Source organism: Podarcis erhardii (genome assembly GCF_964252035.2).
Source record: "Podarcis erhardii genome assembly, chromosome: 8".
NCBI lineage: Eukaryota > Metazoa > Chordata > Lepidosauria > Squamata > Lacertidae > Podarcis > Podarcis erhardii.
In genome coordinates this window covers 22,556,464-22,569,298 of record NC_138499.1, presented here as the reverse complement: position 1 = coordinate 22,569,298, position 12,835 = coordinate 22,556,464, and the positions used below count along the sequence as shown (strand labels likewise).

General features: G+C 40.6%; 1 protein-coding gene across 24 annotated transcripts in view; it reads left to right on the top strand.

Moving 5' to 3' along the window:
• RIMS2 (regulating synaptic membrane exocytosis 2) overlaps positions 1-12,835 on the top strand; it is a 370,897-nt gene that overhangs the window by 310,301 nt on the left and 47,761 nt on the right. For 12 of the 24 annotated variants that reach the window (XM_081873930.1, XM_081873932.1, XM_081873935.1 and 9 more), the window contains one exon: positions 9,013-9,185. The exons of 9 other annotated variants lie outside the window; for them this stretch is intronic. In XM_081873930.1, the coding sequence (XP_081730056.1) occupies positions 9,013-9,185 (173 nt within the window). Of the gene's footprint in view, positions 1-9,012; positions 9,186-11,427; positions 11,674-12,835 lie in introns of all 24 variants that reach the window. 3 more of the 24 variants (XM_081873920.1, XM_081873931.1, XM_081873938.1) reach the window with 1 other exon arrangement.

Sequence of the window (12,835 nt, the reverse complement as noted above, 5' to 3'; positions counted from 1 at the left end):
GGGGAGGGAAATTTGGAATCCAAAGGGTGTAAAATTATATTTGATTATCTTAATTATATTTTACAATTTTATTTTAATTAATTATATTCAATTTTAGGGGATGGGAAAATATTTTTAAAACTGGGCTAATGATAATAAGTTCAAAATCTGGGATAAGAATTTGCTGAATTCATTTGTAAGAATTGGAATACAAGAGGGGGAGGGGAGGGGAAGTCCTGGAAAGATGTTACTGAAAATAAGATTTTAAATTGGGATGTTTTGTTCTTTTTATTTTTTTGTAATTGGAAATTTCTAATAAATATTATTAAAAAAAAAAAGAAGAATGGTAATTAGTAGAGAGGTTCGACAATTTTGGCATCTGTTGTATGTAGGTGGAGAGAGAAAGCAAGTTCTGCTTTAAATGTGCAGTCATGAAACAGTATACCTTGAGCTCAAATGCCATCTAAAAATAAAGAACAAAACTACTTTTAATAGAAAGCAGGAAGTGCTTCTTCAAGTACAATTGTCATTAAATATGTAATAGCTGCTACCACAACTGCATATCTATATACAAAGTGCCTTATAACTGGAATATGAAATAATGGCTGATGGTCAGATTTCATTACAGGTAGTAACTGCTGGCTTCAAAACATTACAAATATATATTTAGGAGGCGAAATAATTTGTTAAATGTCAAATTCAGAACATATATCGGGAATGCTATCTGTGAGAAAATGTTATCACTGAGAGTATTGTACTTTTCACCAGGGTTTGGTCTAAAACAGGTCTTCCCAACCTGTTGATCTCCAGATGTTTTGGAGTACATGTCCCCAATATTCACAGGAAGCATGGTCAGTAGCCATGAATGATGGGAATTTTGGAAGGCGCATCTGGAGGGAAATTACAGGCCAATATAGATGAATGTCTGTCCCCTGAAAACTGGTAAAAAATATTGTCAAAGATATAACCAAGCATATAGAAGAACAAGCCTTATTGAAACAGAGCCAGCATGACTTCCACAGGGGCATGCCCTGTCTCATGAACTATTAGAGTTCTTTTAGAGTGTCAACAAGCATACAGCTAGAGGTGATCCAGTTGACATAGTAGACTTGTACTTTCAAACAACTTTGGACAAAGTACCTCACCAAAGACTCTTCAGTAAGTTTTGCAGTCGAAGAAGGGAAGAGGTTCTATTGTGGCTCAGGAATGGGTTGCAGGAAGCAAATAATGGAGACAGGTTAAATTTCAAGTCCCCCCAAGGATCTGCATTGAGACCTGTGATTTTTTAACCAGATTGTTAATAAATGATCTGGAGTTGGGAGTGAACAGTGAGGTGGTCACGTTTGCTAATGATATTAAATTGCTCAGGGTTGTTCAAACAAAAAGAAATTGCCAAAAGCTCCAAAAAGAGCTCTCCAACTTGACTGAATGGGTGGTAAAATGGCAAATGCAATTCGGTGTATATAAATGTAAAGTGATGTATGTTGAGGCCAAAAAAACCCCTTAATTTTACATATATGCTCATAGGATCTGAACTGACAGTGATGGACCAGGAAGAAGACATTGGGATCATAGTAGATAGCTCAGTGACGATGTCAAACCAGCATTCAGCAGCTGTGAAAAATCCAGTTTCCATGCTAGGCTGTGACTGTAATTGGAATACTGTGTACAGTTCTGGTCACTACACCTCAAAAAGGCTGTTGTAGTGTTGGGAGAAGTTCAGGCAAAATGATCAAGGGGATGGCATGACTTCCCTATGAAGAAAGGTTGCAGCATTTGGGACTTCTTAGTTCAGAGAAAAGGAGAGTAAGAGGTAAAATGAGAGAAGTTTATGCCCGGCATGGAGAAAGTGGATAGAGAAAAGTTTCTCTCCCTCTCTGATAACACTAGAACTCATAGACATTCAATTGAGCTGAATGTTGGAAGATTCAGGACAGATAAAGGAAAGTAAGCTCTGCCTCCACACTTTGAGGCAGCAATGCTTCTGAATGCCAGTTGCTGCGAACCACAGGAGAGGAGAGTGCTCTTGTGCTTAATTCCTGCTTGTAGGGTTTTCCACAGGCAAGCGGTTGGCCACTGTGAGAACAGGATGTTGGACTTAAACGGGCCATTGGCCTGATCCAGCAGGCTCTTATGTGTCCACCCTACGATTCTGTTGTTTCAGGCTGTAGATAAAAAGATGAAATGTCATCTTACTAGTGACAAATTATTAAGAATGTCACAAAAAACTTGGGGTTACATCAGCAGAACAAAGGAGCCTTCAAATATTTAACTCCTCCTAGTAACTTGTATGCAAAGATAATGATCCAAGTTAATTAACACTTTCCTACTAACTATTAAAAGTCTACTATGAAACACAGTGCCCACCTTGCTAAATTAAGAAGAAAAGCCATACCACTTTAGCGTGGTTTTAAAAAAAATTAGTGCTCATTTATTGGCTTAATTTCACATTACTGATTTCTGAGAAGACCAGATAGATACATATATACACACCTAGATGTATCATTTTTGCACCATATATTTGTTTTTACTTTTTGTATGATAGGTGCATTAAATGCTATCTCATTAATAATTCTTTATCTAGAATTTCCCCTTCAGTTCAGCAAATTCCTCAGACACACTGTACTTCCTTGCTTGTTGTATATTGGCAGTGCAGGTAGTTTTGACAATATCAGGGTTTGGTATAGAAAAAATATATATATTTCAGCTCATGAATTTTAATACTTCTATAATAATTTCACACATTGAGTCCCTTGACAGCTGCTTGCATACTTCTCATTCCCTCCTAGAACAGATGATATATTGCTGATCATCTGATTGGGGCTATCCTGATCTGGGCTCCAATGCCTTTGCTATGTTTATAGGCTGCTCTGTAAGAAAATATCAGGGCACCTGACACAGATGAATGAAAACAAATTAAAATTCAATGACAATAAGCACATACTAATAAAAATGTACCAAGCATAAAACACCCAAGTAGCAAAGGCAAACAAAGCAAAACCCCACCTCCAAGTTAAACCAAGTTAAAAGACTTGTGGGGGGAGAGGAGAGGTCTTTACCTTGAACCACAATGGCAAGCAAGCCTCTCTAGGTAGGGTGTTCTCTAGGCAGGGTGCCACTACTGTAAAAGCCCTTCAGTGACCAGCTATCTGCATCTCACCCAGAAATGTACACACATTTGGTTCTTTAGCTAACCAGAATTACATATGACAACTCCTGACTTGGGGAAACAATACTATAGAATATTCTTAAAATGGGATATGATATCTTCATTGTATTAGACAAACATCAATTCTGTTTTCAGTTATAAAGTCCGACTTAGGCCTGGTTTGTTCATAGAACAAAATGATGTGAGAATGAAATAATAAATAATTCAAGTGGTAGAGTGGACCCTATTAGTCAAGGTCATGTTTTTAATGTTCCCCTCCCAAACTGCCTTGTGTTTGAAAATACAAAGTGGCATAGGAGGAAGGAAGGAACCTGGTCTAGAACCTTTCTCCCTGATGCACTAGATGGGTTTTTGTTTTGTTTTTATTTGCATGAAAATTATTTATTATTTCTACCTGTGGGCCCATCCAAATGGCTATAGGATGGGTTGCATAATATCACAATTAAAACAAGTATATGCTATATTAAAATCATAAAGTAAAACGACAAAGCTAACCGAATGGAGCACATCCACTCAAGCCTGAGCAAAGAGGTGTGCCTTAACCAATTGTCAAAAAAAGGATACAGTGATGGCACAAGATGCCCCTGGGAGGAAATCATTCCACATCCTGGGGCCAATGCAGATAAGTCCCTCTCACATGTTGCCTCCCCTCTAACCACAGGATGCAGGGGCACTGCTAACAGAGCCTTGCTGATTTTAACACCTGGGCAGATTGATTTGGGAGGAGCCCAAGTTGTTCAGGGATATATAGATGTATGTATGTATATATGTACATATGTATGCAGGTTTTGGTGTCCTCGGGTGTCTTCCCGTGTAAAAGTTGGGGTGTCTAGGCGACGTTTCGACGAGGTCTCACTCGTCATCTTCAGGCTGGTGCTTTCGGCTTCTTGTTACTGGAACAGAGCAGGATCTCAGTGTTTGAGTTCCTATAAATACTGTAGAGGGGGTGTGGTGTATAGCCTCCAATGTTCTGGGCAGAGAGGAAGTTCCCAGGCTAGTGTGCCTTTTCTTCTTTTGTTCCTTAATTACTTGAGAGATATCTTGAGTGATTTCTTGAGTGATATCTTGAGTACCACTTAGGTGGGTCATTAGGTGTGGATTAGTTGTTAAAGTCTTTGTGTCTTGACCTCTTGAACTTTGTGAAGAGTTTTCCTGAGAAGATGGCTGTACTGTACTTAGTTGTGCTCTGGCTTGGCTTCGTGTATAGGGGCGAGCTGTGGTTTTGTGGCTTGTGTCAGCCAGATCTGTGTAGGGATTGCAGGGGGGTGCAGCATCCGGAGGTGCCACCATGGATTGGCTACTGGATGGTGTCTATAATTCATCTGTGGAGAGGGTCTGGGTTTGGGTCTGGTGTGGTTGATTGGTGTTGGCGTTCTGTGTGCCTCTGGATCTGGTGTCAGTTTTTGTGGGGAGGGCTAATTTCCAGATGTCTGGCAAGCGGGATGTGTCGTCACGCTTGTTCATGTTGTGAGGGTGTTTCTCTATCTCGATGGCTTCCATGATTATTCTCTTGTGGTGATGTTCCGTGTTAAAGAGCAATTTGGAATCTGCAAAATTAATTTCGTGTCCTGTTTCTTTCATGTGTTGGAAAAGAGAGGAAGTTTTTTCTTCTTTTTTGACGGCATTCTTGTGTTCTGCGATACGTGCATTTATTCGTCTGTTTGTTTGTCCAATGTACGTGGCTGGGCAGACTTTGCAGGGTATTTCATAGATCCCTTGGTTTTCCAACTGGATTTTATCCTTGGGGTTTCTGAGGATATTGGCTATTTTTTGGTTGGTGCAAAAGGCTGTTTTGATATTGTGTTTATGGAGGATTTTGCTAATTTTATCTGTAGTGCCCTTGATATAAGGAAGGAGGGCCATGCCATTGTTTTCTTCTGTGTCTTGGTTTTTGGGGGGTGTTTCCTTTTGGATTAGCTTCGTAATCCTGTTTTGCTGGTATCCATTGGCAATTAACACGTTTGAGAGATTCTGTAACTCAGTTGTCAAGTGGTCTTTGTCAGCCAGGCGTTTGGTTCTGGAGATGAGAGTCTTGGCTACGGAGTTTATTTGTGCAGGGTGGTGGTGTGATTGTGCATGTAAGTAGCGGTTGGTGTGTGTTTTTTTCCGGTAGATAGTGTGTCCTAGGGAGCCATCAGGTTTTTTGTAGATTAGGACGTCAAGGAAGGGAAGTTGGTTGTTGGCTTCTATTTCCATAGTGAATTGTATTTTGGGGTGTAAGTTGTTGAGATGTGTGAGGAAGCTATCCAGTTTTTCCTTCCCGTGTGGCCAAATTACAAAGGTGTCGTCAACATATCTGAGCCAAAGTTTGGGTTTGTGTTCTGACTTGTTCTGACTTTTACACGGGAAGACACCCGAGGACACCAAAACCTGCATTCCTGTACCCGTGAAAATCTACGAAAGCAAACGTACATATGTATGTGTATATATATGCTTATGGGTTAACAACTTAAAATGGGCTTGGTAATGGGTCTGTGTGGGGGAGCAGCTATAGTGGCACAGTCCACCCGATTACCTCTGGATTCCATATTCTGTTGCATATGTAAACCATTTTCTAAGGTTTGGAGCAGCTTATATTTTTCTTTTTCACAGCAAACCTGAGAATGTAGTCATCCAAGAGATTAGCATGCCCTAACACTGCAGTTAGAACTTAATGTAATGTCTCCTCATAAACAGTGCTATTCAGTGGAGTCATTTCAGACATTTAAGCTGTGATTCATCATAAGCTCTGTTCATGCAACCAAATGATAAAGTGAAAGCATGCATGGGGGAGCAGGAGCAACTCTTTGCAGAGCCTTTGTGCATACAACTTGCACATGCACAGCTCTTTCCGAATCATGCAGAGACAGCCTACTGTATACAAACTGCATCCCTGAAAATTTGATGCAGAAGTCTCAAAGAATGGGTAGAAGCCTGCTACTATGTTCCTCCTCTATTCTGCATACATACTTTACCCTGTTTTGTGACATGAATAGTGTCATAGTGTAAACTAAGTGACCAAGGGATGAATACAGCTGTGATAAACAGCCATCACACATAATGACTTCCTCAAAAGAATCCTATGAGCTCTGCTACAGAGTAGGGATTTAAACTTGAGCCTGCTATATCAAGTTGCAACATATCCCACCCCATGGCCAGCAATTGCAACCTTAAATATAGTTGCTTTATTTAGCTCTATTTTCTATTTTCTACCCATTGGGCTGTATTCAGCTACCACATCCCAACAATGCAAGGAATCCCACTTGACAGCTGAACTTTCCCCCTTCTGCTCACCTCCGCACACACACAGCACCTTCTCTAATTCTGCTCCAAAGATTTATTGTTGTTGTTTAGTCGTTTAGTCGTGTCCGACTCTTTGTGACCCCATGGACCAGAGCACGCCAGGCACTCCTGTCTTCCACTGACTCCCGCAGTTTGGTCAAACTCATGCTGGTAGCTTCGAGAACACAATCCAACATCTCGTCCTCTGTTGTCCCCTTCTCTTTCTGCCCTCTATCTTTCCCAACACCAGGGTCTTTTCCAGGGAGTCTTCTCTTCTCATGAGGTGGCCAAAGTATTGGAGCCTCAGCTTCAGGATCTGTCCTTCCAGTGAGCACTCAGGGCTGATTTCCTTAAGAATGGATGTGTTTGATCTTCTTGCAGTCCATGGGACTCTCAAGAGTCTCCTCCAGCACCATAATTCAAAAGCATCAATTCTTCGGCGATCAGCCTTCTTTATGGTCCAGCTCTCACTTCCATACATCACTACTGGGAAAACCATGGCTTTAACTATATGGACCTTTGTTGGCAAGGTGATGTCTCTGCTTTTTAAGATGCTATCTAGGTTTGCCATCGCCTTTCTCCCAAGGAGCAGGCGTCTTTTAATTTCGTGACTGCTGTCACCAAAGAGTTATAGGAACCCCTAAAACCGGTTTAGGGAGTGTGGGAGGTCAAGGAGAGGGGGAGGGGTGTTCCATTGCGCAAGGAGAATTCCTTGAGCCAATGTAGCAAGATACTTAATGTGACTTTGAATTCCACCCTTAATTTTTAGCACTTGGCATAAAGAATAGGTGGCTGAAGAAACCCAAGAAACAGAGGGTATAACAAGCTGCATGTGTGCATTTGTGTTTGACAGACACAGTGTTTTATACCCTTAAATAAAAATGGCAGTCACAGATTGTATTCACATGTAATGCTTCATCCAGACAGTGGCTTACCATGAAGATTCAGGTTCCCAGGGAGGAAATGACAGCTGGTTTGTTCCTCCTCCCTGCTCCTTTTAGTTCAGTTATATGGTACAGCCAAGGTTTGGGTAGCATGTTATCTGAACCCTGGATTATAGATATGTTTTGTTCTCCTTCATCACAATCTGCAGCCAAGGTAGATTCTTCAGCCAAATTCTTTATGCGGCAAAAAATTATGAAGCTCTATTTGAGGAGCAAAAGAACTTGCGGTGACCCTTGAGATGTCGAGCTGTGTTTTTCTTTGCTGTTGGGCAGGGTTGTTTCATTGGCAGCTGACAGTTTGGGTGTAGCCCCGAGAGCAGTTTGAGCTGGCCCTCGTGTTCCTACCAAAGTAAATCAAGCTTTGGTTAAGGTTGCTTCACCTGTAAGGAAAACGAAAGAAAGGTTTGCAACTGAAAGGAATGTCACAGAAATAGTGCTAACCCAGAAATAGTGCTTCAGGTTAAGAACTTTGCTTCAGGATGAGAACAGAAATCGTGCTCCGGCGGCATGGCAGCAGCGGGAGGCCCCATTAGCTAAAGTGGTGCTTCAGGTTAAGAACAGTTTCAGGTTAAGTACGGACCTCTGGAACAAATTAAGTACTTAACCTGAGGTACCACTGTACTTTTGGAATTCGTCATACTCTACCTATGCCTGGGCGCATGCAGAGGTGGATTTAGGGGAGCGCAAACGATTCGTCCGCACTGGGCACCGAGCCAAGAGGGCAGCACGGGGTACCGCAACAATGACTTAGAGCAGAGCACAAGAGTGCCAAATTTTGGCATCGCACAGGGTGCCGCTGAAATTTGAAAGTCCAAAGTCCGCCGCTGACACGTGGTCCTTGATTATTATACCTCACTGTAAAAAGAAGTTGGCAGTGTTTTTTATGGACCCTGTAAAGAGATCAGTTTGTGGGCAAAATATATTCCCAGCTGCCTTTATGCTCTTTTGAGAATATGGCACTTCCTTAGAATATTGAAGTTGTGTGGCCTAAGACACTGAATTACTGAGTGCCGATTATGCATTTAGCATGGACATAGAAGCAGTGTATAAAACTTGAAGCTGTGCTACACAGATGCTGTGGTGCACAAAGTTTTAAAAATATAAAAAATAAAAAGAATTGTCACAGCTACATTTATTTTTGTAAAATGGATGTATTGATGAAACAGTATATAATAACTTAAAAACACCATAGGCCCTTTGTCATGTACTGACATTTTGTTTGCATTTAGGGGGTTAAATATATAAATGCATTGGAACTGTTTTTTTCATTGTGGTGCATATTCCACACATTTCAGGTTTTGCAGGGTTTCTGCACAAGGACTAAAACTGTTTATGGTAAAAAATAATAAGTAGTAGCTCTATGGATCATTTAGCTGTTACTAACTTGTTTTAGTTTGAATTGCATTTTTTATTTTATTGAAGCCATTCTGAGCGCTTGGAAAAGCACTCCTGGAACGTTTAAAGTAAACAAAATGCAATAAATTTCTGTGTGAGGTTCTGCAATTGCGGTAGTTGCTGAATAAATAGAATCCTCCCTATTCTGTAAGAGCTTTGTGAAACTGGCAGCAACAGTACTGGTACAGAGAAGTTGTAAACAGTTGTTTGACTGTGGCTACATAGACTAAATTTGTACACTCATCTGTATACTCATTTTTACAGTATCGACCAGGGCGGGACCCTCAACGAGGCTCTGACAATGTTTCTAACAAGTCTTCAGACAGCGATGTAAGCGACGTGTCAGCTGTATCGAGGACCAGTAGCGCTTCCCGCTTCAGCAGCACTAGCTATATGTCTGTACAGTCAGAAAGACCAAGAGGGAACAAGAAAATTAGGTAAGAAACTGTAAAGTTGACCACTTCCAACAGAGCTTTCCAAACTGTGTGTTGCGACACATTAGAGTGTTGACTGCAGTGTGTAGGTGTGTCGCATGAACACTCCCTTCGCTCCTCCTGGAACTGGAAAGGGGTTAGTTTAGCCTCCAGTTTGCTAGTAAGACTGAATTGCTGTGTCGGGAAATGATGCATGTCTAGAAGTATGTCGTGAACATGAAAAGTTTGGAAAGCTCTGACTTACAAGGTTGTATTTTTGAACTGCAGATCAACTTTCCACCGATTCCACTTGGTTCAAGTAACACAGTTCCCGAAACATTTTTCAAAATTTTATGCTAGTTTTCTGCGACAGTGGAGTGTTTTCCTGGACTGAAAATGAACCTATTATTGACAATTCAAGCCAGTATTTAAAGTCAGCTATTGTACTTTACAGATATTAGAAATTCATTTATACTTCTTAGTTGCTGCATTCGATAAGTCTACGTCATGGAGCTATAGAAACAACCTACTGTAGATCTAGTACATACATGACCTTACTATGGATGTGGTGAGGAAAACATGAAATGTTTGCATGTTCATGGCATGCCTACAGCATAATGTGATATATAGCCTCCTCTGTCAAAAAAAGGAAGATTACACAAACATGCGCAGCTGATCACAAGTGTTCACATTCCTCCAAACCAACTAAGGAGCTATGAACCATAGGTCTGTAGTTTAGGCCAACTCCACAATTAAAGAGACTGTTGGGATTGCCATAAAAGGCTTGTGTGCTTTAAAATGTATTTTTTAAAAAGTAACAGGGAAAAGGCAGTAAGTTGTGATTGAGGGGTTTCAAATTATTTTTTTCAGGATTGCACAGAACAGCCAAGACAGAGGCCATTTTTAATCCTCCTTTTCATGACTAGAGTAGCCTTAGCATTTCATAACCCTTCAAATCTCTTTGCATCTTTTGATTAATCACACCCATTTATATGATTCTCCCCTACCCTTAAATATGTGTTAGATATACCCTTGTATATATAACACATATTTAACCATTCTGCAAAGGATTGACTGATGATAACAACTGACTGTATGATCAATTCATACAGTTATTCAAATTGCCAAGTCAGTTTCCCATTAGCTAGTAATCAGAAATTTGAACTATATCTGCGCTGCTTCTCCTTTGCTGACCAGGGATGAAATTAACTACTGTGCTGGCTTAGTGATATGTGCAAATGAGTTTTTGTGGTTTGTATCTCTTTTCAACAAGCCATGAGAGGAAGCCAAGAACAAGGCTTGAAACTGTGACTTGTTATAACATGTAAAGTGGCCCATTGTTATAATAGCTAGACATAGGCAGTCCAAAGTCAGTTTCCCATTAGCTAGTAATCAGAAATTTGAACTATATCTGCGCTGCTTCTCCTTTGCTGACCAGGGATGAAATTAACTACTGTGCTGGCTTAGTGATATGTGCAAATGAGTTTTTGTGGTTTGTATCTCTTTTCAACAAGCCATGAGAGGAAGCCAAGAACAAGGCTTGAAACTGTGACTTGTTATAACATGTAAAGTGGCCCATTGTTATAATAGCTAGACATAGGCAGTCCAAAGGATGAGTTGCTTGAGTGCTGCTGACAAACAAGCAGTCTCTCGTGAGAAGGAAAGATTAGCAGTAGCAGCCAGGAAAGCTGACTCAGCACTCCATCAGTAACCTTCAAGCAACCCCAGGGGCAGTGGACTAGAAACAAGTGACTGCCTCTTAGCAGAATCTAGCACGGAAGGGATGCTGGGTTGTGAAAATTTCATTTCTACTTCTCATACTTACACTGACTTTCAGAATGGGTGCATGTATGCTTGCAGAATGCAAGCTGAATTTCCATGTGTATATGTGCACATATATGTGCAATACACACACACACACATGCACACACACAGTTAACTGCTAGGAAACTACCCATATTAATTTTAAAAGAACTAATTTTGAGTATTATTTATTTTCGTTTAGCTTATTGCACAATATATCTGCCCTTTAGTTACTCCTAGAAAAAGTGACTATACCTTTATCATTACCTAGACTATGCCGAGTAATTAACCAGCATGCTTTTTTGTCATTGTGGCATAATTCCATTTGTTGTATGATTTGTCAATTCATTTTCTTTTGCCCTTTAGTGAATGCATGTTTCGCTTCTGTCCACTCGTCCTAACAAGCTTCTGTCTTCTTTTTTGTTTATTTGCATGCTTCCTCAATTTTCGTTAACTTTGGAAGATCAAGTGAGGAAAGAAAAGAGGGAGGGGAGGGGGAGATATTCCCTGAGGAAGAGGAGGAGAATCAGGATCTTGAGAAAAAGGAGAATGAAAAAGGGGAAGGGGAAGAGGTGACAGAGAACTGTGATAAGGAGGAGAACAAAGAAGCAGAAGAGAATGAAGGGACCCAAGATGAGCAAACTGAGGAAGGGACAGAAACAAAAAATAAAGAGGATTTGCAAAGGCGATACTCACAAGATGATCTCAGGTAAAACAGATCCCCATAACATTTCTTCCCTCATGACTTGACCCTATTCCTTGCTTGCCCTCCATCACTCGCAGTAGCTTGTTGTTTATACTCCCTTTGTCCTGCAATTATTTTTAATTTCAGCCATAATGTTTTAATAGTTAAGTTTAGTGGACTTCTTTTGCAAACAAAATTATGAATTATAGCCACGTATAGCTTGCTGTATAGCTTACCAGTTCTGAACTAGTCATCCTTGGTTCAAATCAGCATCCTTGGTTCAAATCAGCCACTCATGAAAGTAATTTTCAGCCAACTCCAGAGCTTTCTTAAACTCTGCTGTCAACAGAATACAGTATATATTCACCCTAACAATGGGTGGTTTGATCTTCACGCACAGCAACACCATGAATGAGTGCAATGTGTTCCTCTTCCAGGGGCTTTTTAATGCCCTCCATAATGGCTGGTATTTTGTTAGTAGGGACAATAATACTTGATTGTTTTAAGAATTCACTACTGAATGGTGCATGCGGAGTCTTGAAGTAGTTTGAGTAACGTGCTATAGAAAATGCTGAGTACTATTATTAGTACTACAGTACTGGGAACAGGGATGTTACAGAAGTTTTTAGTGTTCCAAACATTGACTACTTTAAAGTATTCTTTTCCGGTGACATCACTGCAAAAGAATATGTGCTTTACCTAATATGTAAGAGAAGGGAACTACAGTGGTGCCTCGCAAGACAAAATTAATTCGTTCCACGAGTCTCTTCGTCTTGCGGTTTTTTCGTCTTGCGAAGCACGCCTATTAGCGGCTTAGCGGATTAGCGCTATTAGCGACTTAGCGGCTATTAGCGGCTTAGAAAAAGTGGGGGGAAAGGGGGAAAACTCGCAAGACTTGCAAGACGTTTTTGTCTTGCGAAGCAAGCCCATAGGGGAATTCGTCTTGCGAAGCACCTCAAAAGACGGAAAACTCTTTCGTCTAGCGAGTTTTTCGTCTTCCGAGGCATTCGTCTTGCGGGGCACCACTGTATTGATCTTGCTCATCTGTATAGTAATCGTATTTGCGATACATAAGTAGATCTTAAAGTGCCTTTTCATTCTTGTAAGTTACTTCTATGTCACTCTGCTGTGTATAATACATCCCATTGATTTTTATAGAACTATCACCCAGTGAGAAGTGTATGTG